General features: G+C 41.4%; 1 protein-coding gene across 1 annotated transcript in view; it reads right to left on the bottom strand.

The window, feature by feature from the left end:
• LOC132823103 (uncharacterized) overlaps nt 1-25,911 on the bottom strand; it is a 110,600-nt gene that overhangs the window by 64,082 nt on the left and 20,607 nt on the right. Inside the window, 5 exon segments of the mRNA XM_060836642.1 lie at nt 938-3,368; nt 17,463-18,040; nt 18,132-18,431; nt 20,212-21,229; nt 22,243-22,434. Of these exon segments, the coding sequence (XP_060692625.1) occupies nt 938-3,368; nt 17,463-18,040; nt 18,132-18,431; nt 20,212-21,229; nt 22,243-22,434 (4,519 nt within the window).

Raw genomic sequence — 25,911 nt, 5'->3', positions numbered from 1 at the left:
AGGTAACAAGTTGACGGATTTTAGTTGCATGAAGAAATCAGAAAAGACTGCTTCTCGCTATCCTTAGAGAAAAAAAAGGTTAAAGACGATTTATAAATTCGCCCAACGCATTGAAGAATTTTGCTAATGTAAATAGCAGAGATCGTTTTGAGCTGACAGAAATGTAAATCATCAGCAGGCATCGACAGGTGAATTGAGGATTTTTTTTTGTGAGGGGCGAACTTCCAGAATTGAGTAACTTCCAATACCTGGAAAGGGATTACAGAGTAATTTTCACAAGGGCACCTGAAATATGTTCAAAAAGAACAGAAAACTAGTTTGGATGTGTAAGCCTCACTTAGCAACTAAATGTGAAATAATTGAAATATGTGATCACCAAATCAGTGTTTCCAAAAAATGTTCAGCACATCAGAGACGGATTTTATATTTTCTCTGTGTAATATGAAATCTGATGGAAGTATAATTTATTTTCACAAATTCTTAATCATTTTTAGATCCACATATTTATTATTGGAAAAGCATGAATGGTCTCATGTATGCATCCAAACAGTCATTATACTCACGAAACCTGGAGCCAGAAAAATAGATTTTTGTGACATTAAACGTAAACGATTAATTTATTCAGGCTGTACAATTATATTTCCCATTAAAATCAGCTTTTTGTACATGTTATGCCACTCTCCAAAAGTGTAAATGGCAGGGAAATACAATGATGTGTGCGTTATCAATACGAAATTTGCAACAAACATTTTGAGAATTCATGCGAACGTTGACAGGACGCGTACGAAGATCAGTCTTTTTTTACTGAGCAAAACAAAAAATAATTATTGGGACAAGAGAAAATACAAAACTCTTACCGACTGTCACACTAAATAGCAGTAGCTTTTCATCGATGCCATTTTTCTTTTATTTTCAGCGTGGCATTTGCTTCTAAATTATTTTCTTGTCCCGGTTTGCTGACTACCCATGCTGTTCAAAGGCAAAGTAGGATGACAGGGTTTTAGAAATAAAAAATCACTTTTCGATGATTCAGGTGATAAACACACTGTGTAACGATACCCTTCAGTCTGACAAGGCACAGTATAGTTAATTGGCTCGTTTGTTGCGTATCCCCGATTACCGACATCTGCCGAATTCCTACGTTTGTGACAACATGCAGTCGAGTTGTCGTTTTCATTGACACTTCTGTCTTGCTTCAACTTGAAAATGACTAGAAGAATAATTGTTATAAGAAACAGAAAGGAAGTCGATCCTAAAATGATGATCAAATAATGATTTAGATAAGGTAAGTACTCCAACGGCAAAGGTTTGTCAGTTCTATCCAAAGGTTTCTCTGTAATATTAGGCAAAATTGAAAATACGATTGTGGCCGTACTGGAGAGGCTCGGCTGTCCATTGTCCTTCACGCAGATGACCAGTTTTTCCGTTGTCATGTCTTTGCCGTTTGCGTGCAATGTTGCTCTAATTTCGCCAGTAAGAAGGCCTACAGTAAACAACTTGTAATCAGTAGCCTCCAATAATTGGTAGGAAAGCCGTGCGTTCTGGCCAGAATCAGCATCTGTTGCCTGAACCTTGGTGACCAAGTAACCTGGAATTATTGACTGAGGCGAAATCTCCACTATGGCTGAATCGTTCCACGTCAAAGGAGAAGTAAAAACCGGAGCATTATCATTTTGATCTAAAATTATCACAGTGACATTGGCAGTGCTGCTCAGTGGTGGCGATCCAGCATCTTGAGCTTTAATTTGGATCTTGAAGTGCTTCAGTTCCTCGTAATCAAAGGAGCGCAGCGGATATATGTTCCCAGATTTGGAATTAATCGTAACGTAAACAGACGCCAAATGTTCTTGCCCTTTACTCTCCAGAATAGAGTAGGATATTTCTCCATTTCTACCCAAATCAACGTCTAGCGCAGTTACAGCAAATATAGAAGTGCCTGGAGTGTTGTTCTCCATCAGATAGACGTTATATGAGGATTGTGTAAACCTCGGTGCGTTGTCATTTACATCGGTTACCGAAACTGTAAAGATTTTGCTTGTAGCTAGAGGAGGTGAACCTCCGTCCCAGGCTGAAATGGTGATGTTATAGATTGGTACCGTTTCCCGATCGAGAACGTCACTTGTAATCAACGTGTAAGTGTTCGCCACAGGATTTTCGAGCTTAAACGGAATACTTTCTTGAATCTGGCACTGAACGTTGCCGTATTCGCTGGAGTCGTGATCCGTTACACTTATCACTGCTATCACAGTCCTCGGAGGAGTGTCTTCCCGTACGGCACTTAACACCAAAGTCACGTCTAATTCGGGCGCGTTATCATTAATATCAATTATATCAACTACAACTTTGCAACGGCCAGACAATCCAGGCGGAGCATTATCGACAGCTTGTATGTCAAGATCATAACCAGGCGATTCTTCAAAATCCAATTTACCTTGAACGCTGATTTCGCCAGATTTCGGGTGCAAGTGGAACAACGCGCGAATCCTTTTATTAACATGATTAGTGAAAGAATATGTCAGTTCAGCGTTAGTGCCTTCGTCCAAATCAGCAGCTTCAAGTTTTATGACCAACGTACCTTTTTCGGCGTTTTCTGGTACTTTTGCCCTGTAGATTTCTTGGTCGAATATTGGTGGGTTATCGTTAGCATCTACCACAGTAATGATAATCTGTACTGTGCCAGATCTATGAGGAACCCCACCATCAATGGCCGTCAGTGCAAGGTGAAATGTCTGCTGCTGCTCACGATCTAATGGCTTCTCTAATAGCAGCTCTGCATTTTTACTCCCATCTCTCATCGACTGCACTCTGACAGCGAAATGCGCATTTGAACTGATCTGGTAAGTGCTGATTGTATTTGTGCCCACATCTGGATCGTGCGCGCTCTCGAGGGGGAAACGCGCTCCTGCTGCAATTAACTCGCTGATCTGCAACGAGTATTCTGCCTTCTCAAAACTGGGCGAATTATCATTTTCGTCGATTATCTCCACTGCGACAGGATGCATTTCCATGGGGTCATTGAGCGCTATTTGAAAAGCAAGGGTGCAGGTGGGATTTTGCCCACAAAGCTGTTCTCTGTCTATTCTTTTATTAATAAATAAATTGCCGTTTTCCAAATTTATCTCTATAAATTGCCTTATGTAATCGGAGACCAGCCGAAACCTGCGAGCCGATAATTCCCAAATGTTTAGCCTTAAATCCTCAGCGATATTCCCAACAAAGGCTCCGTGCTCCATCTCCTCCGGAATTGAATAACGGATTTGCCCCGAAACCAGATAGCAGGCACTGAACAAGAAAATAAAAAGCGCTTCGCTCGTCGGTGTATTCGCCATTTTGTTATCCCAAGAGTATTTTAAAAATCTGAAATATACCTTAATTTGCTCCGATTCCAACAGTTATTTCAATGTATTGTGAGCGACTAATGTTGAATTGAGAAATACAGCGATTGAAAGGGTGCAGCTTCTCTGAACATGGCTGCACAGTAGAGACGCAAGCACCGTCTGGCTCTTCTTTCTTTTCCGAGTGGCGAAGGTGGGGCAGGAGGGGTCGATCTCTCGCAGCGTCCTGGATCCTTATTGGTAGACAGCGACACGAACAGTCTCAACCAATAACTGCAGCAATTCCTTTTAAAGCAAGACTGTTGCGAAATTATTTGCACCTTATCCAGTGTAGCATATATGAGTGTGCAATCAAAATAGTCTGACTAACTTCAGTAAAATATAGCACTTCATTTTACGAGTTAATGTGAAGAAAATATTTCTCACCACTGTCTTAAGGGTTATTTTCAATTACACCTTCACATCAGCAACATGCATTAATATTTCAATTCCATGTTCTCATCCTCTAAGATAACTTGTAAAATGTTAGATATATGGGCATTTAATATTAACTCTGATGAAGTACTAAATAAAACACATGTTATCAATATTGAAACCACCAAGATGAAAGCAGAATAATACTTGATTACATGAAGTGATAAGGGACCAAAAATAAAGACTGACAAGCAGTTTTCTTTTTAAAAAAACAAAGTGAATTGAATGCTCTCAGAAATTTGTAGTATGCCCATTAATATTTTGTTATATTTTAATACCCTAGACTTGTGTACAATGGCTTAATTTTGAAGTTTTCAAACTTTGAAGTAAAACAGAAATGCACAGGAGTGTAATAGATTTTTTAGGGACATAGAAACACTTAAAATGCACAGAAACATGGCAGATGAAATATAATGCAGAACAACAATGACAAATCACGGTGAGATGAATAAGGAGAAATATTCGACTCCCAAAATTACCACACATCCTTAGTTACACCTTCATAACGATTGCATAATCCCTTTTATTCCACCCTCCCCACTACGCAGGACTTCAGACTACCTTCCAGCGATTTATCTGCACTTCACTCAATCTGGTCCACTGTATTCGTTGCTCACAATGTGGTGTACTAAATAGTGGGGAAACAAAGTGCATATTGGGTGGGCATCACTTTGCACAATGCATATGTTTTGTCTGCAAAATTACTTTGAGCTCCCCTTTCACCAATAGCAGGTAAAAATGTTTGCCATTTCACCACATCATCGAGTTCCCCGGACAACATCTCTTTATTGGGCTTGTTATAGTGCTCCAATGAAGCTCAATGCAATCTGGATGAATGACATCTCATTTTCTGCTTTGGAACCTTGCAATCTGATGGGTTCTGTTTAGAGTTCGATACCTTTAGAGCTGGGCACCTTCTCCGATTTCCTTAATCCACCGTCCACATACCAGGCTTTGACATCATATGGATTTCTACCACTAACAAGCCAATATCAACTCTTAATGGTCCCAATTTGCAGCTATTAATTCTCCTAAACTGACATATATCCACTGCTTTATCTGTCCAACTGTTTTCTCTTTCTCTCTCTCTCTCTCTCTCTCTACTCCCCCCCCCCCCCCCACTCCCCACCCCCCACCACCTCTGGGCTCCATTTCCATCTAATATCTGCTTGCTGCCCCTCTCTGCACATGTACCAATCTTTTCCAAGCTACAATCAGTTTTGAAGAAGGATCACTGAACCAAAAACTTTAACTCTGCTTTCTCTCCAAAGATCTGACAGACCTGCCGAGGTTTTCAGAAAATTTCTTATTCTCAATATTTTGTCAACAGTAGCATCCATATTCACGACCTGGGTCACATGAGAAAACCAAGGAAGTGCACACATGGGAACACTAACAGCTAAAAGTTCCACTGAAAGTCACTTCACATTCTAACTACTCATTCAGCATTTGTGAGTCAAAATCTGATATTCTTATTTTATAGTCCTGCACAGACAATAATGTTTCAACAAGACGGTTCACAATCACACTTTTAAGGTTGTGAAGTGATGAGCACTATGGTCAGGACCTGAAAACAATGCAAACATCACGTAAATGAATACATGAATGTTAACAACTAAAGCGGTTTAGTTTTATTTACAGATAGTGAGATTTCCTTTAGCTCGTTCTTACAATTTGCCAGGACAGTTATGCACCAAATGTATACAGAGACATTCCAATGACGTGAAGTCTTAGACACAAAGAGCAGAATCTTATCAGCCATGTGGAGGACACTTTGTAAAAAGTGAGAATTCTACAGGAAAGCTCACGTTAGGATGGCTCCCCAACGCATTTTCACCTGTAAGCAATTTGTCAGGAGAGGTTTGCAATCAGTCGCCATCAGTTATTCATCTAGCAGAATGGCGGCCTAATCAGAAGTAAATAACTGTGGCCTTGAGAAAAACTAGGTAATTTATAGAAAGATCCCTGTTAATGGGTTCCCTGCTCTGGCCAAAGCCAGTGAGAACATCTGTGATTTGGAAATGGTCCAAATTAGAGAGTAACAAACACAACATTAGGTTTCGAGAAAAAATGTAAGCATCAAATATATGTTGTTGCCTATTTAGCCTAAACTTATATCAGAAAATGCTCGAATCCATTATTATTGAGAGGGAAGCAGGATATTTAGACTTGCCTTAACTCTACATTGCAAGGTGAATTAGCATCACTGGCTTGTGCATCTGGAATTGCCATTGAGAAGGTGGCGAGCAATCGTCTGTATTTAATGCTGCAGCCCATTGTATCAACACTGGTTGTGGAGATTTCTAGCATTCACCAAGTGACAATGAAGGAACAGTAGTGTATTTTATGTCAGACCGGAGTGTAACCTAGATTGGAATAGATACGTGGTTCAATTACATTTGCTGGTCTTCTCTTTCTAAGTGATAGAATTGACTGGTTTAGATTTTATTTTTGAAGTATTCTTGATTACTCTAGCAGGTTTTACAGGAAACAGAGCATTTGGTAAAATGTGTCATCTTGAGGTTGGGTTACCAGGTGCTACACTGAACAATGCTTCGACATCAAGTACTCGTAATCTTTATAAAAGACTTGAATGAAGGATGGTATGAAATTAATATGCTAATTAAAATTGCATAAATTACGATGAGACCGTGACATCAGTAGATCACGGTAGACCAGCGAGAAAGAAATGTGACGCAGTACTGTTTATGGCATCAGAGTGAATTATATCGCAGTAACTAATTTACAGGATTTCTGAGAATAAAAGACACTAAGTTAAGGGCAAGCTACAAATTCAAGAGATCAGAGCAGTAGGGGGCTATCCAGACACAAAAGGCTTTTACATGACAGGCACAACCTTAAAAAAACTCAAAAAAGTGTAGAATCTATGAAGCCAGGGCTGTGAATGCTTGATCCCATGAAAGAATCACAACTCACAGGTTTAGCTACAGAAATAAGATGATTACTATAGACTTCTCTCAAAGTGTAGTAACAGCAAAGCATCACTTTGTGCTTTCCAAGTGCTTTACAATGTTTACAAGAATAATACTTAGACTTCAGGGGCTATGCCAGGAGGAGAGATTATACAAATTAAGCCTGATTTCTCTGGAACTTAGAAGGTTAAAGATGCTATGATCGATTCCTTTTTTTGTTCCAAATAGTAATGGGAAAAACTGGTTAGGTAAATATAAACTGTTTCCACTGGTTGGGCATTCTAGAACCAGAGGCATAGTCTAACATTATGACCAGAAAGAGAAATCATATGAACTATGTCTGTGCACAAAAGGTTTAGAGCGCTGTCTTCATTGAACGACAGTTGACTCCAGACCATTTGCTAATTTTAAATCTCAGAAATACATGTTTGTTAAACAGTTATTAAGGGAAGTGTGGCAAAGGCAGGGAACGGCGGTAGACAATAGGTTAGCCATGATCTTTAACAGAATCTGCATAGGCACGAGGATCTGAAACGCCTCCACATATTCCTTTGCTTCCTATGTCCCTAATGTTGGCAAAGTGAAGACAGCTCATGTTGTTTGAGGCTGAAGAAAAAAGAAATGAAATCATCAATTGTCAGAACAAAAAGTTAGAAGGTCAAAAAAGAGAGGCCATCAGAGAGCAGAACAAAATATCAGAAAACTTCGACAGCAATTTTCGACATCTCTGGTAATCTGGAGCATTGCAAAAAAAAAAAAACAAGGAGTGTGGGAGCAAGGAAGCAGCCTTATTTGACGCCACTGTGGATGTCAAAGAACTCAGAAGAGCTATCGTTGAACTACAGTGTCTCCTTCATTTTACTGTGGAAGAGTTCTATAATGCTCAGCAGATTCAGTGGGCAGCTGATGTTCAGAAGAACCTTGAAAAGGCCGTTTCTGCTGACCAGGTTGAACACTTTGGTGAGGTCGTTGAAAGTGACTTGCAAGGGCATATTCTGTTCTCTGTACTTATGCAGTTGGCGAAGGATGAAGATCACGTCTACTGTTGACCTTTTAACTCAGACGCCACACTGTGACTCTGGGTATATACGTTCTACCAGTTTCTGCAGGTGAGTCAAGATGATTGGAGCAAAGGCTTTGCTAACAGAGTTGTGGAGACACATGCCTCGGTAGTTGTTGCAGTTGTTACTCTCATGCTTGCCCTTGTACCTGGCAGTGACCTTGGCATCCCTCATGTCCTGCGGTACAGCTCCTTCTTGCCAGCACTTGCAGAGGACTTCATGCAATCAGAACAATAAGCTAATCTTGCAGAACTTGATCAGATCAGGAGGAATGCCATCGTTACCCAAGGCCTTACCTGAGGCTAGGCTGTTAATGGCCTTGCTGAGCCCTTCTACTTATTGCTCTGCAGCTAGCTCATCCATGGTTGGCAAGCACGTGATGGCATCAAGTGCTGAAGCGGACATGGTATGCTCTTTGGAGTAGAGATCAGAGTAGTGTTCAACCCACCTCTCCATCTTCTGGCCTTTGTGATTATTCCCCAGTAAAGGATTTGAGGGGGGCCGTCCTTCTTTGGGTTGGTCCAAGTGCCTTCTTGATGCCTTTGTACATTCCACTAATGTTCTCATTTATAGTGGCCACCTGAATTTCCTCTGTTAGCTGTGCCCAATTCTCATTAGCACAATGCCTGCCAGGCTGCTGACCGTTGTTCCTGGCAGCCTTAGAATCTGCAAGTTCTTCCTCCTAGCTGACTACTTGTACTCAGCTAGGGGACAGCCTTGGCTTTGCAACAGGGGGTCATCATGGTTGCCATAGCCTCCACTAGTAGTGTGTCTTGCAGGTATTCTTCCCAATGATATCTGGGGATGTGTGGTGCATGGTATCCTGCAAGGTTTTGCAAATCTCTGTGATGGGGTCTTCATGTCACAAAGTGCTTAGTTCTTTCCCAAAAGCCTCTCAGAACTGTTGCATAAGGTTCATTTCGCTGATGTTGAAGAGAGGGTTTCCCTGTTGCTCAGTGTGATAGGATCTTTTAGGTTGCAGCCTGATTTTGCAAGACACTAACGAGTGGTCTGTGTTATAGTCTGCACTGCGGTAAGAGGGTATGTGGAGAATGAATTTGATGGTGGTGAGCCTGACCAGGATCAGATCGAGTTGGTGCTAATGCTTTGAAAATGGGAGTCTCCAGGAAACCTTTGCTGAGGCTTTGTCTGGAAGTAGGAGTTGGTAATGTACAAATCATGGTGAGTGCACAACTCGAGCAGTCGCTGTTCATTCTCATTCATTTTGCCCACACCAAAATGCCCAAGGCAACAGGGCCACGAGTTGTGGTCTGCATCCACTCTGGCATTGAAGTCTCCCAGAAGAACAAGTTGCTCCTTCCTGGGGATGCTGCTCATGAAGGGTGCAAGATTGTCATAGAACTCATCTTTTGCATCTGACGTGGAGGACAATGTCGAGGCATACACATTGACAAAAGTGACTGGGCCTGCAGTAGGTGTTGAGATGAAGAGTCATGAGTCACTCTGAGCTATTGCTGCCTCGTTCTATTATGTTCGCCAGGCTCTTCTTTATGCAAAGCCGACCCTGTGCTCTCTGGGCTCATCAGAGCACTTCCCCAGCCAGTAAAACATGACGTCATTCTCTTACAGTGAGCTTGCTTCTGCCAGCCTTGTTTCCTGAAGGGCAGCTTTGTCCACGTTGAGACTCTTGAGCTAATTATTTATGGCAGCAGATTTCCTTGATATATTTCACTAATATCTTGAAGGTTTTCTGAGAGGCTGGTCATCATTGTCCGGATGATCCAACTTCCCACTTTTAGAGCTGGTCTCTTTTGTTGTTTTCTTTTATTGCTTGGTGCAGAGATTGCAATCTGCTGTTTGAATAATTCCTAATCCCCTTGCACCCAATGAGGACTGCAGATTGTGATGGAACAGCACCTTACTGGCTGGGGGCTGCCCAGCTTGAAGTGGGTAATATCTGTACAGTGGGATTCAAAAATCCCACACCGTGGGGAGCGACCCCTGGCCTCACCCCATCTCAGCCCAGGTCTCTCACCCACTCCCATCTCTCTCTCTCTCTCTATCTATCTCTCTTCTCCCTGCCCAGGTCTCTCTACCCAGACCCTGTTCCTCTTTCTGACAAACCAACCTCTCCCCGTCTCCCCTCCTGTGGCCCCCAGACTCCAACCTTACACTTCCATCCCCCAGATCTCTTTCTGTTTCTTCCTCCTCTCCTGGTACGTTTGTAGAGCTGGCGATAACAGCGACCAAGCATGGCCAAAGCCGCTGTCTCTGGGCCTTGACCTTGATTCCTTGCGGCTGTCCCAGGTCCAGGCCCCCACCTCTCGTCTTCCAGGAATTGGCGCTCCCAACCAGTCAGCCACTTTACAGGGTGTGTCCCACCCTACCAGAGTCATTGGGAGCCTTGGCCCCCTCCATGGGCGTCGCCCCAACACCCCATAACCACTGCAAATCCACTGCCTGCTCCCATCACAGTGCAGCCTCCAACAACTGCGCAAGTACTGGTAATGGCCATCTAAACACCGCCCCCCCCACACACACACACACCGCATCTCCCCTAACTGCCACTCCTCGCTATATCCCTTCCTGTATCTATATGCAGATTTGCCTGTGTATCACAGATTGAACATTGGCTTTCCTGGGCATTTCCCCTGGGTGGTCCAGTTTCCTCATATAGTCCAAATGTGTGTGCATTAGGTGGCCATGGTAAATGCAGGGGTAATGTCTTCGACATCTGGGAGGCAGAATGCCAATTCACAGAGCGCTTCAGGGAACATCTCTGGGATGCACATGCCAAACATCCCCAGTGCCCTTTGGCCAATTGCTTTAAGTCCTTTGGGGCAGCATGGTGGCTCAGTGATTAGCACTGCTGCCTCACAGTGCCAGGGAGCCAGGTTCAATTCCAACCTTGGGCGACTGTCTGTGTGAAGTTTGCACATTCTCCCCATATCTGTGTGGGTTTCCTCCGGGTGCTCCGGTTTCCTCCCATAGTCCAAAGATATACAGGTCAGGTAAATTGGCCATGCTAAATTGCCCATAGCGTTAGATGCCTTAGTGGGCCTGTGCGGGTTACTCTTCGGAGGGTCAGTGTGGACTTGTTGGGCCAAAGTTTCCACACTGTAGGGAAACTAATCTAAAGTCCGCCTCCCATCAACCAAGGACAGGCAAGTTCTGGAGTTCCTCCACTGACAAGTCAAAGCCACCCATCAACTGGAGGAAAAACCTCCCATTTTCCAGCTCAAGACCCTACAGCCACACAGCATCAATATCAACTTCGCAAGTTTCCAAATCTCCCTCCCCCCACTTCATTTCAGATCTAACCCTCCAGTTTGACACCGATCTCTTGACCTGCACTGTGTGTCCATCTTCTTTCCCAATGACCTATCAGTTACTTCGCACATACATCCACCTATTGCCTTTTCACCTAACTTACCCCCAGCTCCAGGTCCCTATTATATTTCACCTCCCCTTACTCCTCCATATTCCTGATGAGGGGCTTATGTCCGAAACATCAACTCTTCTGCTTCTCCGATACTGCCTCACCTGCTGTGCTTTTCCAGTGGCACACATTTTTGCTCTGATTCTCCGGCTCCTGCAATCCTCACTTTCTCCTTCTTATGTTATGGGCCACAGAATTAAGCAATGGATATAAATAAGCATATTCATTCATGAGAAGAATAAACAGAAATTCCCATAATATGGTGAAATCTCAGATGGGTATATTGTATGACATTTGTGAAAAAAATCAACAACATCGAAACAGGCAGCAATAAAAAAAGCAAGGTAAGTGGTACCATTCAAAGCAAAAGGCCACAACAATGATAATCCTGACCGAAACTTTTAAAAATTCTGTATAAGTACAGTGCTCAGATGATGACAACAACTGCGACTGCACATTGTTTACACACTGGAAGAACCATTCAGGAGGAACAAGAAGGTATCTATTTTACTCCAACCAAAAGACAATCGAAAGATAATTACCATGGCACGTGGCATAGACATAACATTGCTTCACTAACTATCTTAAAGTATTTCAACGGTTCCAGGAATGTCTGGAAACCATCGCCTTCATCATAAATTAAGTTAACCAGGCCAAAGTAATCAGTGTGAATGCCAAAATCTGAGATTTTAAACTATTAGAGTAGGAGAGAAAATGATAATATGAATATCCAAAACAATTGATGAAATTATGCAAACTATAGTAATAGAAAAAATTTGGTCGGTGATGGAGATGGCATTCTATAATGTGAAATTTCGCCGTTATTGATGCTGTAAAATGATACAATTCTGAATGCAGATGCGAATTATTATTTATTGTTAATTCATAGAATGTGGAGATCGATGCCTAAGCCGCGATATATTGTCAATTCCTAGTTGCTCTGAGAAGGTGAGGCTAAATTGCTTTCCTAGGCAAAAATGAGGACTGCAGATGTTGGAAACCAGAGTTTAGGTCAGAGTAGTGCTGGAAAAGCACAGCAGGTCAGAGTGGTGCTGGAAAAGCACAGCTGGTCATTCAGTGTTCAAGGAGCAATCGACGTTTTGGGCAAAAAGCCCTTCATCAGGAATAGGGCCAAATCATCGATTTTCCTGCTCCTCTGATGCTGCCTGACCTGCTGTGCTTTTCCAGCACCACTCTGATCTAAATTGTTTTCTTGAATGGCTACTACATATTTGTTGTAGGAAGACCCATAATGCAGTTATGAAGCGTGTTTCAGAATTTTGACGCACCAACAATGAAGGAAAGGCAATACATTTCCAAGTCTGTATGGTGAGTCACTGGGAATGGTACGTACAACTCGTGGTTTACCCATATAACTCTTTGTGTGTCCTTCTGTATGATGGTGGTCGTAAGTTTTGATCAGATTGTCAAAGGAGCTCTGGAAAATTCCTCCAGTGAATCTTCTGGAGTGTACACATTGCTGCTGCTGAACATTGACGGTGGTGGGATTGCATATTTGTGAATGTGGTGCAAATAAAAGGATTACTTTGTACTTGACTGTGTCAAACATCGAATACAGTCAAGTGGGTAATATTTCACTTGTGGACAGCTTTGGAGAGCTGAAAGTTGATTTACTCGCAGCAATATGTCTCGCCTCGACCTTTTCTTGAAATCTTGATATTTTTAGAGCTAATTCAATTCTGTTTCTGGTCAAGGGTTACCAGCAGTGATTACCATAGAGAAGGAAAAACCACTAATTGCCTAGAGGTGATAGTTAATTTCACTGATGTTGGAAATGGCTCGAATGTTACTTGCCAGGGCATACCTGAATATTTGTCCGTTCTTCCTGCAAGTGGAGATGGTCAACTTCAGTATCCGTCATCCCCTTCGAAAAGAACTTTGCCTTTTTCGGATCAGAAGGCATAATCTCAGAGAAAGGGGACGCCCATTTAAGACAGAGAAGGGGGTGAAATTTTGTCACAAGGAAATGGATCTATGGAATTTGTAAATTGCTGTCAAGGCTGGATCTTTAAACATATTCAAGGCTGAGATCGTCCTCGGGATTTTAAAAAAAAATCTTTGATGCTAACTGTTCAAAATATCAAAGCTTATCACCTATGTGTAATAAATATAATTTAAAATCATGTTTATTGCATTCTGGTTAATCTTCCCAAATTACACTTTTTTTGGAAAATCGTTACAGTTTCTGAAAAGTGCCTAAGTTGTCAATATATAAGCTATTTCGTCATTCAACCTGGCATCTAAAAGACATTAGTTGTTTTATCAAAAATAGTTTTCAGTTGCAAGTAGATGTGCCATGGACTGTAAATTAGGTCTTGTGATACTGAGTGTTGTGATATTCAGCGATCTAATTTATACTTGCTTTCAAATACTGCCATAACAGCAGACAGAAAAATGACAGAGGAATACAATGTTCATTTTTTTAAAAATAACGAAATGCCCTGTTTCGTCCTTTCATTACTCCAGTATTGCCTTGCAATACAAAAACAACAAACAACGTTTATTGAAGTGAAAACAAAACGTTGCATAAAAATACCAGAAAAACAGAGTTAAAGAGTCGACTATGACACCTTCAAAATGGAAAAGAAGCTGGAAGTTCTGTTCTTTTGTTATGTTAATAACAGAAATGGCAGGAGGACAAAATGGAAAACGTAGTGCGTGTTTTTTTTTAATTCTCTCATGGGATGTGGGCATCTCTAATTAAGCCAGCATTTATTGCCCATTTCTAATGACCTAGAGTGAGGATAAGGGTCAACTACATTGCTTTGGGTCCGGAATCATATGCAGATCAGATCAGGTAAGCATGGCAGGTTCCCTCCCAAAAGGACAGTACTGAACCAGATTGTTTTTTTTCATTAGTCAACAATGGATTCACTATAATCACCAGGATCTTAATTTTAGGTTTTTTTTCATTTAAATTCCACCATCTGCCAAGGCTTTGAACCATAGTTCCCAGAACGACAACGGTCCCTGCATAGTCTAGCGATTACACTAATATATCAATGCCTCCCAGAGGAAAAGGCAAATGCAGTGAAGAACGTAATTAATTGGTAATAGATATGTAAACAGACACGAATGTTAGTTGTGAAAAGAAAAAAAGGGATCAGTTGTATTGAAAGCCAAGCCAAAAGTACAAATAGAAGACACAAAGGAGGATGATGGGGGATTTAAGAAAATTGGAGAACAGTTGTCATACCCTGAAGCATTCCTTGCATGTGTAATCAGTGGACCTGTGGTAAACAAATCGGACGATCAGGCTTTCAATTGCCACGACGAGAATCTGGTTATGTAAAGCAACGCTCTAATTCCTAGGCTAACAAAGTGTTCCTTACTTAATGTGTGAACAAAACCTTAGATAACTGGAGTATTGCAAATTTTACACTCGCATTCAAAAGGGGAAAGTGGAAAGAGGGCAGGGTTGATCTAAGAAAAGTCTCACTGAAGCAACATCACCCCATTATCGAGCGGAATAATAATTCCTAATTAGTGAAACATAACCTGACAAGAGACTGCCAGTAATGATTTTTAAAAGGTAAATTTTGTCTGAATAAATTGTTTAAGCAATAAAGGCACTGCAGTGTATATGAACATACAACTTGCGTATGATGATTTAATACATAGTGATTTATTCAGACAATACAATAATAAGGATTTGACAGGAAACTAGGGTGCCTTTTTCATTAAAGGATCACAGCACAAGGCAGTGCTGATCTAAAATTTGTTTGTTTCTTCATAGGTGCTTTCAATGCAAGTGTAACCGCTGGAATTGATATTGAACCATAGGATTTAAGACTTTAAAAGAAAATCATGACAGGGATATACATTTTTTGCGGAATTTCGCAGATCGCAAGACATTACAATGTACTAAATTGTGTGGAGAATGGTAATTGGCATCAGGAGAACAAGGTCAGACTAAATAAGGTAGAAGACGCATAATCGATGCAATTAACCTTTAAACGATGCATCTTGTCGGAAATAAAAACTATGAAACTGCAAGACACAAATGTTAAGTAAAAGCCAAAAAAAAACTGCGGATGCCGTGAATCAGAAACAAAACCAAAAATTGCTGGAAAGCTCAGCAGATCTGGCAGCATCTGTGGAGAAAAATCAGAGTTAAAGTTTCAGGTTGAGTGACCCATCCTCAGATGTAAATGCTGCTAGTTCGAAGCAGCAGCGAATGGAGGAGGTTCCGTTCCGAGATTGCTAGGTTCTCGGTCGAAAGAAGGGCTTAAAAATTCGAGTGGGATATTTGGCCTTGTAAAAGAACACAAAAGATAGGAAGGCAAGGTAAACGTTTACTCAACATTATTTAAGTTTCAGCTAGAGTGTACAGTAAATTTATGAGCACTTCATTCTGATAAGGATGTTTGAAATATGAAAAAGGTGTCAGGAACGTTAACTATGCTTCGAGCAGGAATGATAGGAGGTGTTTAGGTTAGGTGCATTACTCGAGGGAAATGTAGAATGGTAAAGTTGGGGAATTGGTCTGGGTTAGTTTGTCTTCGAAGGGTCAGTGTGGACATGTTGGTCCAGATGGCCTGTTTCCACACTATAGGGATTATATGATAACAGGGGAGATGCGTTCATTCCCCCGAGAGAAATGACGGTCCAACAAGGGCCTAACAGGTATTCAAAATTCTGAACGGTGTTTAGTGTTGATGACATAATGACGGTAAAACTAACTTCCGTGTATTCAGCAGACAATCCGAGATCATACAATTATATTATTTGCAAAGGACCTGGCAAGGAAATTAGTAATTTATTTTCAACGGGCAGTTGACAAAATCTGGAATGTAAAAATTGAAAGAATGGTGCAAGGTCATAAATGAAATTTCAAAAGGTTGCTGGACAGGCATAAAAACTTGACTGGTTTGCAGGGTTACCAAGTACAGTCGAAAACACGTTGGAAGGGCTGACACAGGCTTAACAACTACATAACCTTCATTTTTTTAGTGATATTCTCAAATTATATGTCATTCCCAGCAGAGAAACCGTTCTTAAACGATGTCGTTGTTTTTAGAATCCTGAATGCCTGGTTCATTGAAAGGCAAAGTGGGATGACAAGGCGTCAAAAACAGAAAATTACTTTTGGATAATTCTGGAGATAAACGGCATTACGATAATTTTCATCTGTCATCCGGGATTATTGAATTGTTCGTTTGATACAGACCTCCGAATAAATGTTGCATTCGAATGCCTTCGGGTGTAACAGCAAACTGTGGAACTGTCACATCGGATATTGATGTGGAGGAGCCCGTGTTGGACTGGGGCGGACAAAGTTAAAAATCACACAGTATCAGGCTTTCGTCCAACAGGTTTATTTGGAAGCTAGTGCTTCCAAATAAATCTGTTGGATTATAACCTGATGTTGTGTAAATTTTAACTTTCAGTATTATCTATACTTCAAGACGAGTAGAAGACTAATGATTACAAGAAACAGAAAGGATGTAAACCACAAAATGATGATTAAATAACGATTCAAATCCCCAAAATATACAAATCTTCTTGGTAGGTGACCCAGTTCGAAAGGTTTTGAAGTAATATTGGACGACATTGAAAAGAAAAGTGTGACCTTATTGGGGAGGTTTGGTTGCCCATTGTCCTTGACACAGACGACGATGCTACTGTGGTCAACTCATGATCCCTCAAATTGCGAGCTACTCTGATTTCTCCAGAAGGAAAAAAGACCCACAGCAAACAAATTTGGATTAGCTGTCTCCGAAAGATTATAAGAAAGCCTTGCATTCTGGGCAGAACCGCATCTGAAGCAATTATTTTAATGACTAAGGACTCTGCATGTCATGATTGAGGAGAAATCTCCACTGGTGCTGAAACATTCCACTTCAAGGGTGAAACAATAATCGGAACGTTATCATTTTTATCCAAGATAATGACATTCACCATAGCTGTGCGGCTCAAAAGGGGACATCCATTATCTAGAGCATGAACTTTGATCTCGAAATGTTTCAGTTGCTTGTAGTCAAAGGAACGCCGTGCATAAATGTTACCATTTTCGAGTTAATACTGACATAAACAGATATAGGCATTTCTTGCATTGAATTCTCTAAAACAGAATAAGATACTTCCACATTGTAATTGAAATCAGGATCTGAAGCAGTCACAGCAAATATAGAGGCACCAGGAGCGTTGTTCTCCATCAGGTGTACGTTATAGGAAGATCATCTGAATTTCGGAGTGTTGTCATTTATATCAGTCACAGGAAGTAAGACAGCCTTACTTCTTGAAAGTGGAGGAGGCCCGCCATCCCAGGCTGAAATCGATATGCTCTACATGGGGATGGTTTCGCGATCCAAATAAAACTAGTCACTAATTTGCAGTTGTCCCTCAGAGATATTTGAAGATTAAAAGCGAGCCGTTCTTCAAAATCACACTGAACTTGTCCACGTTCGCGAGAATCAAAATCTATTACACTGATGAGAGCTATCACGGACCCTGGCGGAGATTTTTCCGGCACAGTACTGGACAGCAAAGTCACGTCAAATTCAGGGGCGTTATCATTCATGTCTATTAATCCGACTATAATTTTAGCATTTCCCGACATGCTGAAGAAACCATTGTCAACAGCTTCCACACCTAGTTCATGCACAAGTAATTCTTCAAAATCCAATACACCTTGAAATCTGATCGCTCCAGTTGCCGGGTCCAATGTGAACAATTCATGTATCCGTTTGGGCAAGTAGCTTGCGAAACAGTAAATTACCTCAGCATTAATGCCGTCAGCTAAATCAAGAGCATTGGTTGCTGTGACCAAGGTATCTTTGGCGACATTTCTACCACACTTGCCCTGTATATTCCCTGATCGAACACATTACGTATCATTGACATGCACTACAGTAATCATAATCCGAGTTGTGCCAGATCTCTGAGGAACCCTTCCGTCAATTGCCGTCAAAAACTAGCTGAAAGCTTGCCGTTTTCTCACGGTCCCAGTATGTTTTTAATAATAATTCGGCATTGTTACTACTGTCACTTCTTGTCAACATTTTGAGAGCGAAGCGAACTTGGACTAAGGCGTTAAGTACTGAAAGTACCTCAAAGTACTGTTTCGTTTCATCAGGGATAAACCGAAATTTGTGAGCCGATAATTCCGGAACTTTTAGACCTAAATCCCCAGCAATATTCCCAACAAATGCTCCAGGCTGCAATTCCTCGGGTGTTGAATAGCGAAATTGCCCAGATACCAGATCTGACACACATAATAGAAGATGAAATATGCCATAGTCATCGGGTCAGCCACCAGTGTTCCGTGCTAGAATGTCTTTTAAAATACCTTCCACGACAAATGGTAACCGGCATCTTATGGAATTTATTTATCCATATAAACTTGTAAACCTAGAAAGGCAAGGTCCGGACATCAGCAGATTTGCTGAATATGGCCCCATCGCATGAACGCAGGCACAGCCTGTGTCTTTGCTTCTGTTCTCTGCTCCGCACGACAGGGAAGGGGTAGATCCCTGGTAGTGTCTCAGTTACTTATTGGCAGGCAGCGGCACGAAGTCCCACGGCCAGTAATTGCAGCAGCTGTTCTTAAAGCTAGACTATTCCAAAATATTTCTAATTTCAGATATGTTTCTAATATATTCCAGATATATTCTAATATCTGAAAAATTAGGAGTGCGCAATTTAAAATGTCTCGAACCCTCACAGACGTTCATAGCCTGAGTTTCAATCGTATTTGTAAATATGATAAAACATAGACATTCTTACGACACTTAGTGGAAAAAAGCAATGAATTTAGGGGCGGCTCCAAATTGGAAGCTTCTTTTTATTCCATGATTTTTTGCATTCAACGGTGAAGGCTTCCAGGTCTTGAAAATTTGCATTCTATTGCTTACTATGTCAACAAACAGACACCAAAAGCAGGGGAGAGAGAAATCACAGACAGGCATATCAACACGCAATGCATCCAAACATAAATTGGGCACATGGAAGCGTGTTACCATGCCAATCATAATATACTGTGCACTGTTCAAAACTTTTAAAAGACTTCAGGAATATTTTTCACCATAGTCAGATAGGTCCACAGAAACAATGGTGGCATTTTGGGTTGACCATGTCTCTTCCTATTACATAAGGATTTGATCAATTATGCAAAACGTACTCTCTCATCAAATATCAAAAGAAAAACTTTATTCTTCAAAGGCAATTGCCAGTCAGCATAAACATTATTGGCTGCGTTAAATCATTGCTTTAGTGTTCTGGATATTCACTTCGTTGAAGGGCAAAGTAGGATGAGCAGGTTTCAAAAATAGAAAATCGCTCTTGGGCGATTTTGGAGTTAAGCACACAGTATAACCAAATTCTTCGGACTGACCAGGACCACCATAATATGAAGTCTTCTTTCCCACACGAATCGGATTGGAAATATCATTAGAGTTTCTCTGTCACAAGAAACTGGAATGCTGTAGTCCTCAGTAAAGTTGCTGTCTTGCTTAAACTTCAGTACGATCAGAAAAATAACGGCTACAAGAAATACAAACGAAGTTGATCCCAAAATGATAATTAAATAGCGATTTAAATCCGAAAAATAATCGGAATATTTCACTTCAGACTTTCGCTCAGAGGATTTCATTGGAACATTGGATGTGATTGTAAAGGAGACTGTGGTAGTACTGGGGAGACTCGGCTGCCCGTTATCTTTTACCAAAAAGATCAAATTTTCAGTGGTGATATTTTGATCCCTAAAATATGTTGTTGCTCTGAGTTGTCCAGATAGGGGACTCAGAGTAAACTTACTGGGATGAGTGGCCTTCAATGCTTGATAGGATATCCGTGCATTTTGTCCAGAATCGGCATCAGTAGCAATTATCTTAGTAAGCAGGTCTCCTGGATGTACTGACTGCGGTCTAATCTCCAATAAGCTGAATTGTTCCACATTAGAGGTGAGACAATAACCGGCACGTTGTCATTTTGGTCCAAGATAATGACGTTCACGATGGCAGTGCTATTTATTTGGGAGAATCTACCATCCCGAGCTTGAACCTGGATGTGTAATTGTTTCAATTGTTCGTAGTCAAAGGAGCGAAGTGAGTAAATATTACCATTTTTGGCGTTAATCGTGACAGATCCCAGACTCTTTGGTAAATAATTTTCTGCAATGGAATATACAGCGTCACCATTCTTGTCTATATCAGAATCTAAAGCAGTAACTGTAAATATGGAAGCACCAGGAGTGTTGTTCTCCATCAGATACACGTGATATGACGATTGTGTGAATTTTGGTGCCTGGTCATTTATGTCAGAAACAGGGACCAGTATGTTTTTGTGCGTTGATAGCGAGGGCGTGCCTCCGTCCCACGCTGAAATTGTAATGTTGGACAGAGGAGTCGTTTCGCGATCAAGAATAGCACTTGTGATTAATTTGTAATTGTCTCTCAAAGCCAGCTGAAGCTTAAATGGAATAATCATGGGGACTTCACAATAAACGTGACAATTTTGTCCGGAATCGAGATCAGCTACATTGATTACAGCAATCACAGTTCCAACCTGCGCATCTTCGGCAACTGTGCTGGACACAGATGTTACTTTTATCTTGGGTGCGTTATCATTAACATCAATTAGTTCGACTATAACTTTGGCTCGTCCTACCATAAAGGGAGGCGCGTTATCCACTGCTTGAACATCAAGTTCGAAAACACTTGACTCTTCAAAATTCAATGCTACTTGAATTACACTTTTTCCCGTCGTGGAATCCAATTTAAACAGTTCGCGATTTTTTTGGGAAACGTGACTTGTAAAATGATATGACAGTTCAGCGTTTGTCCCTTCATCTAAATCAACAGCTTTGATTTCTACCACTAGTTTACCGAGAGGCGCGTTTTCAGCTGCACTGCTCCTATATATTTCTTGTTCAAATACAGGTGCGTTATCGTTGCTGTCCACTATAGAAATGAGAATTCGAGCTGTAGCAGATCTGCGAGGATCCCCACCATCGATGGCCTTCAGGACGAGGTCATAGCTGGACTGTTGTTCACGATCCAGTGCCTTCTCTCACAACAACTCGGCGCTTTTACTTCCATCACTTCTTCTCTGAAAGTTGCCACCCAGGTAAATAGTGCTGTGAGGAAGGCATATGGTGTACTGGGCTTTATTGGTAGAGGAATTGAGTTCCGGAGTCCTGAGGTCATGTTGCAGTTGTATAAGATTCTGGTGCGGCCTCATCTGGAGTATTGTGTGCAGTTTTGGTCGCCATACTGTAAGAAGGATGTGGAGGTATTGGAACGAGTGCAGAGGAGGTTTACCAGGATGTTGCCTGGCATGGTAGGAAGATCGTATGAGGAAAGGCTGAGGCACTTGGGCCTGTTCTCATTGGAGAAAAGAAGGTTTAGGGGAGATTTGATAGAGGTGTATAAGATGATTAGGGGTTTAGATAGGGTAGACACTGAGAACCTTTTACCGCTAATGGAGTCAGCTGTTACTAGGGGACACAGCTTTAAATTAAGGGGTGGTAGGTGTAGGACAGATGTTAGGGGTAGATTCTTTACGCAGCGGGTTGTGAGTTCATGGAATGCCCTGCCAGTAGCAGTGGTGAACTCTCCCTCTTTATGGTCATTTAAGCAGGCATTGGATAGGCATATGGAAGTTATTGGGCTAGTGTAGGTTAGGTAGGATTTGGTCGGCGCAACATCGAGGGCCGAAGGGCCTGTACTGCGCTGTATTATTCTATGTTCTATGTTCTATGTTCTCTCGACTTCGATGCTGAAGTGCACTGATATGGTAACTATTGATTGCGTTTACGCCCACGTCCGCATTATGAGCGCTCTCGACAGCAAAACGTGCCCCTGGTGTAATTAATTCGCTGATCTCCAATGAAAAATCTTCCTATTCAAAACTGGGTGAATTATCATTTACATCTAATATTTGCACCACAACGCAATGCATTTCCGACGGATTGACGAGAGCTACTTCAAAAAAAGGGAACAAGTCGAGCTTTGTCTACAGAGCTGTTCCCTGTCGATTTTCTCCGCAATAATTAGAATGCCGTTTTCCAGATTTACCTCCACATATTCCTTTTTATCATCGGAGACCACCCGAAGATTGCGACTTTGTAATTCCGAAACGCGCAGTTTCAAATCCTCCGCGATATTCCCGACAAAGGCCACATGGTCCAGTTCCTCCGGAATCGAGTAAACAATTTGTCCCAAAACCAGGTCCAACACACAAAGGAAGAAATTAAAAGGCTTTCCGCCCTTGTGCGCATTCGCCATTGTTTAATTTAATTGTTAAAACAATGAGGTCCATCCTAATCCCTTAGATAAACTGTATTACTGTGTTTGGTATAATTGCACTATATTAAAGCAAGAAATAAAAATATCAAGCGTCAGTTTTATTTCCGAATATGGCGGCACGTCAAACATAGAATCTCTCTCTCTCTCTGCTTCTGTTCTGTGCTGTCTTTATGGGGGAGGGGGTAGATCTCCTCTGATGTTTCAGCTCCTAATTGGTACACAGCGACACAAACAGCCCAGTTCTTCTGCCTCTTTTTGCAGTTCTGGTGTACTGCAGTGTGTTGTGGCCCTTTTGAATGGTGTCTTGATGCAACTTCTTTTGTGTTGCAAAACATAAACACACCAACACACACAAAGGAAGAAGAACACCTATACAACGTATTCGCCAAAAACGGATACCCGCGCAATTTCATCAACAGATGCCTAAGGGAAAGACAACGGAACGAGGGCATGCCGCAACCCAAAGGATTAGCCACACTAACCATGCATCAGGAGCGTTTCCGAACTGACAGCCAGACTACTGCGACCACTAGGACTCATAACAGCACACAAACCAACAGCCACTCTCAGGCAACAACTCACCAGAACGAAGGACCCGATACCCAGCATGAGCAAAACCGATGTAGTGTATAAAATCCTATGCAAGGGCTGTACAAAACACTACATAGGACAAACAGGAAGACAGCTAATGAACCGCATCCATGAACACCAACAAGCCACGAAACGACACGACCAGCTATCTTTAGTAGCCACACACGCAGATGACAAGCCACATGAATTTGACTGGGACAACGCTACTATTGTAGGGCAAGTCAAACGGAGAACAGCCAGGGAATTCCTCGAGGCATGGCACTCATCCACTATTCTATCAACAAATACATCGACCTGGACCCAACATACCGGCCACTGTAGCAGACATCTGGAACTGACAACCGGAAGCGGCAGAGACAACCCACTATAAATGCCGCAGGAAACATCACAGAAGCGCTTCACAGGAGGAGGCTCCCAAGGACTGAGGATGTCACCTCCACAGGTGATGAAACGTTTGCAACACAAATTCCCAGCTCGGCGAACAGAACCACAACAACGAGCACCCGAGCTACAAATCTTCTCCCAAACTTTGAACAAAGTATTCCCCCTGGGGTGGGTAAGTCCAGAACTAGATCGCATAGGTTTAAGGTGACAGAGAAAAGATAAAGAAGGGACCTAAGGGGCAACTGTTTAACATAGAGGATGGTGCGTGTGTGGAATGAGCTGTCAGAATAAATGGTGGTGGCTGGTACAATTGCAGCATTTAAAAGTTATCTGGATGGGTATATGAATAGGAAAGGTTTTGAGAGATATATGTCAAGTGCTGCCAAATGTGACAAGATTGGATTGGGATATCTGGTCGGCATGGACAAGTTGGACTGAAGGGTCTGTTTCCGTGCTGTACTTCTCTATGACTCTGTGAGCCAGATGTATCCACTATAAATAAAAATAAAACGGAATATTGTTCATTTATGTCTTGTCCATATATTTCCGAGCAAATCCAACCAGCCCATTAGTACATCCCGAAACTCTCAACGGCCATCAACATGGTTGGAGATATCATCAACAAGACTATACAGCAGCATTTGCTCAGCTGTAACTTGACAGCTGCTGCTGAGTCTGAGTTCCTCAGGGTCTAATTATTTCCATACCCTGTTGCTGCCGTAGTCCAAACATGGAAATAACAACAGTCCAGAAGCAACACTGATTGCCTTTTTTTTGTCAAAGCAGCATGCAACTGGATGCAATATCAAGCTAAAAGAAAGCCTATGAGAATCAGAGGGAAACTCACCTTTAGTTGGAGATAGAGGGAAAAAATCTTTTTGAAGGTGAATAATGGCAACCCCAGTACATTACTGCAAGAGCTCCAGCTATTTTCATATATTTCATGAATAGGCTTCCTTCCATCATTAGAACAACAGTTGGGATATTCATGTACAATTGCATAGTGTTCCTTTCCATTCACTATTCGTCATACAATGAAACATCCGTGTCCATGTGCAGCAAAACAGTGCCATATTCAACCCTGCGTTCTTATGTGATAAATAACATCCACACAACGTAATTGCCCATCAATGATCATCTCTACCCCTCCTCTTGACAATGAACAGCAATGTGAAGTCTGAAATCCCTCCCTGAATCTTTTCAGTGAATATCAATGGCCAAATTAATTAATGGGCGATTCACATAACTGCTACGATTCCAGCAATGAGTCAAATGCTGGCAGTTCAGCAGTGGGGATTCACGTCCTGGCAATCCACACCAATGCATTTTGGCAGATATAGAACGAGCATCCGTTCTGTGAGAGTGTACATTCCGAATTCCTGTATGAATGCAGCTCCAGCATCACTCTAGATGTTTGAGGGCATTCAGGAGAAAGCTTGCACATCTGATCAGCACCCATCTGCCTCTTAAATATTCAACTATTCCACCATTATTACATGGTGGATGCAATGTGTATTACCTGACAAGATGTACCGCAGTTTCCATGCCAATGAGATATATTTCCCTCAGTGATTAATGACAGCAGTTACATGTCAACAACACTTATGAAAATTCCTCATCTAAGTATCGCATCTTCCAGAATTGGCCAGACATCTCTACTCTCCATTATCATTCTCAATAGTTTACAAAAGCGTGTTCTCTAATTAAACAGTTGAAACCAATTAAAAATTCAAACCAAACAACCATTATAAATTCAATTACCTTCATTAGAGATTTTGTGTTTGTTGCCACTAAAAAGATTTGACTTGTTGTTTTATATGAGTACGGAGTGTGAACAAAATAAGGTTTAACCCCTACATGGAAGTATTCATGAGTTTTGAGCATGGATTGATGATGATTCCTTTTCCTGCAAATTCAGAGTTGGCTCCAAACCTAAAAGCTGCCTTTTTAGGGGCTACAATTAAGCAAAAGCCTATTAAATGTTATTTCATGTCAGCTTCTTGCGTCCCCTCTTAATATATTTATTTTCACTGCTCAAGTCGCAATGACTTTATTCATAAGAGAGATATTTCGGTGGGATCAGAATTATTTTGTCCTTACTTTTTTCATTATTCTGATTTTAAAACTTTACCATTGAGGCAAAATCTCAATTAAATGTTCCCATGAAAGATTAAATAAACAACTTCGAGAAATTACCAGTTAGTGAAGGTTGGCTGCAGATAACACTGACATAACAATTCACTTTTATGATAGGAATACACATCATAAATTTAGCTGGTTTACAAATTCCATCTATTCAATAAACTTCACAAATATGTTTAGTTCAGCAATTCACAATATTAAGACCAATCTCATGATATTTGACACAGTATAGCCTTCAGTTAAGAACGTTAATCGAGGGGTAAGAACTTCTGGTTGACCTTATACTGTATTTTAATTCTGATTTTATCAGGAGAGGTTGAT

This window comes from Hemiscyllium ocellatum, chromosome 16 (assembly GCF_020745735.1).
Source record: "Hemiscyllium ocellatum isolate sHemOce1 chromosome 16, sHemOce1.pat.X.cur, whole genome shotgun sequence".
Taxonomy (NCBI): Eukaryota; Metazoa; Chordata; class Chondrichthyes; order Orectolobiformes; family Hemiscylliidae; genus Hemiscyllium; species Hemiscyllium ocellatum.
The sequence above is the reverse complement of the archived record's forward strand: the minus strand, read 5'-3'. Positions and strand labels throughout refer to the sequence as shown.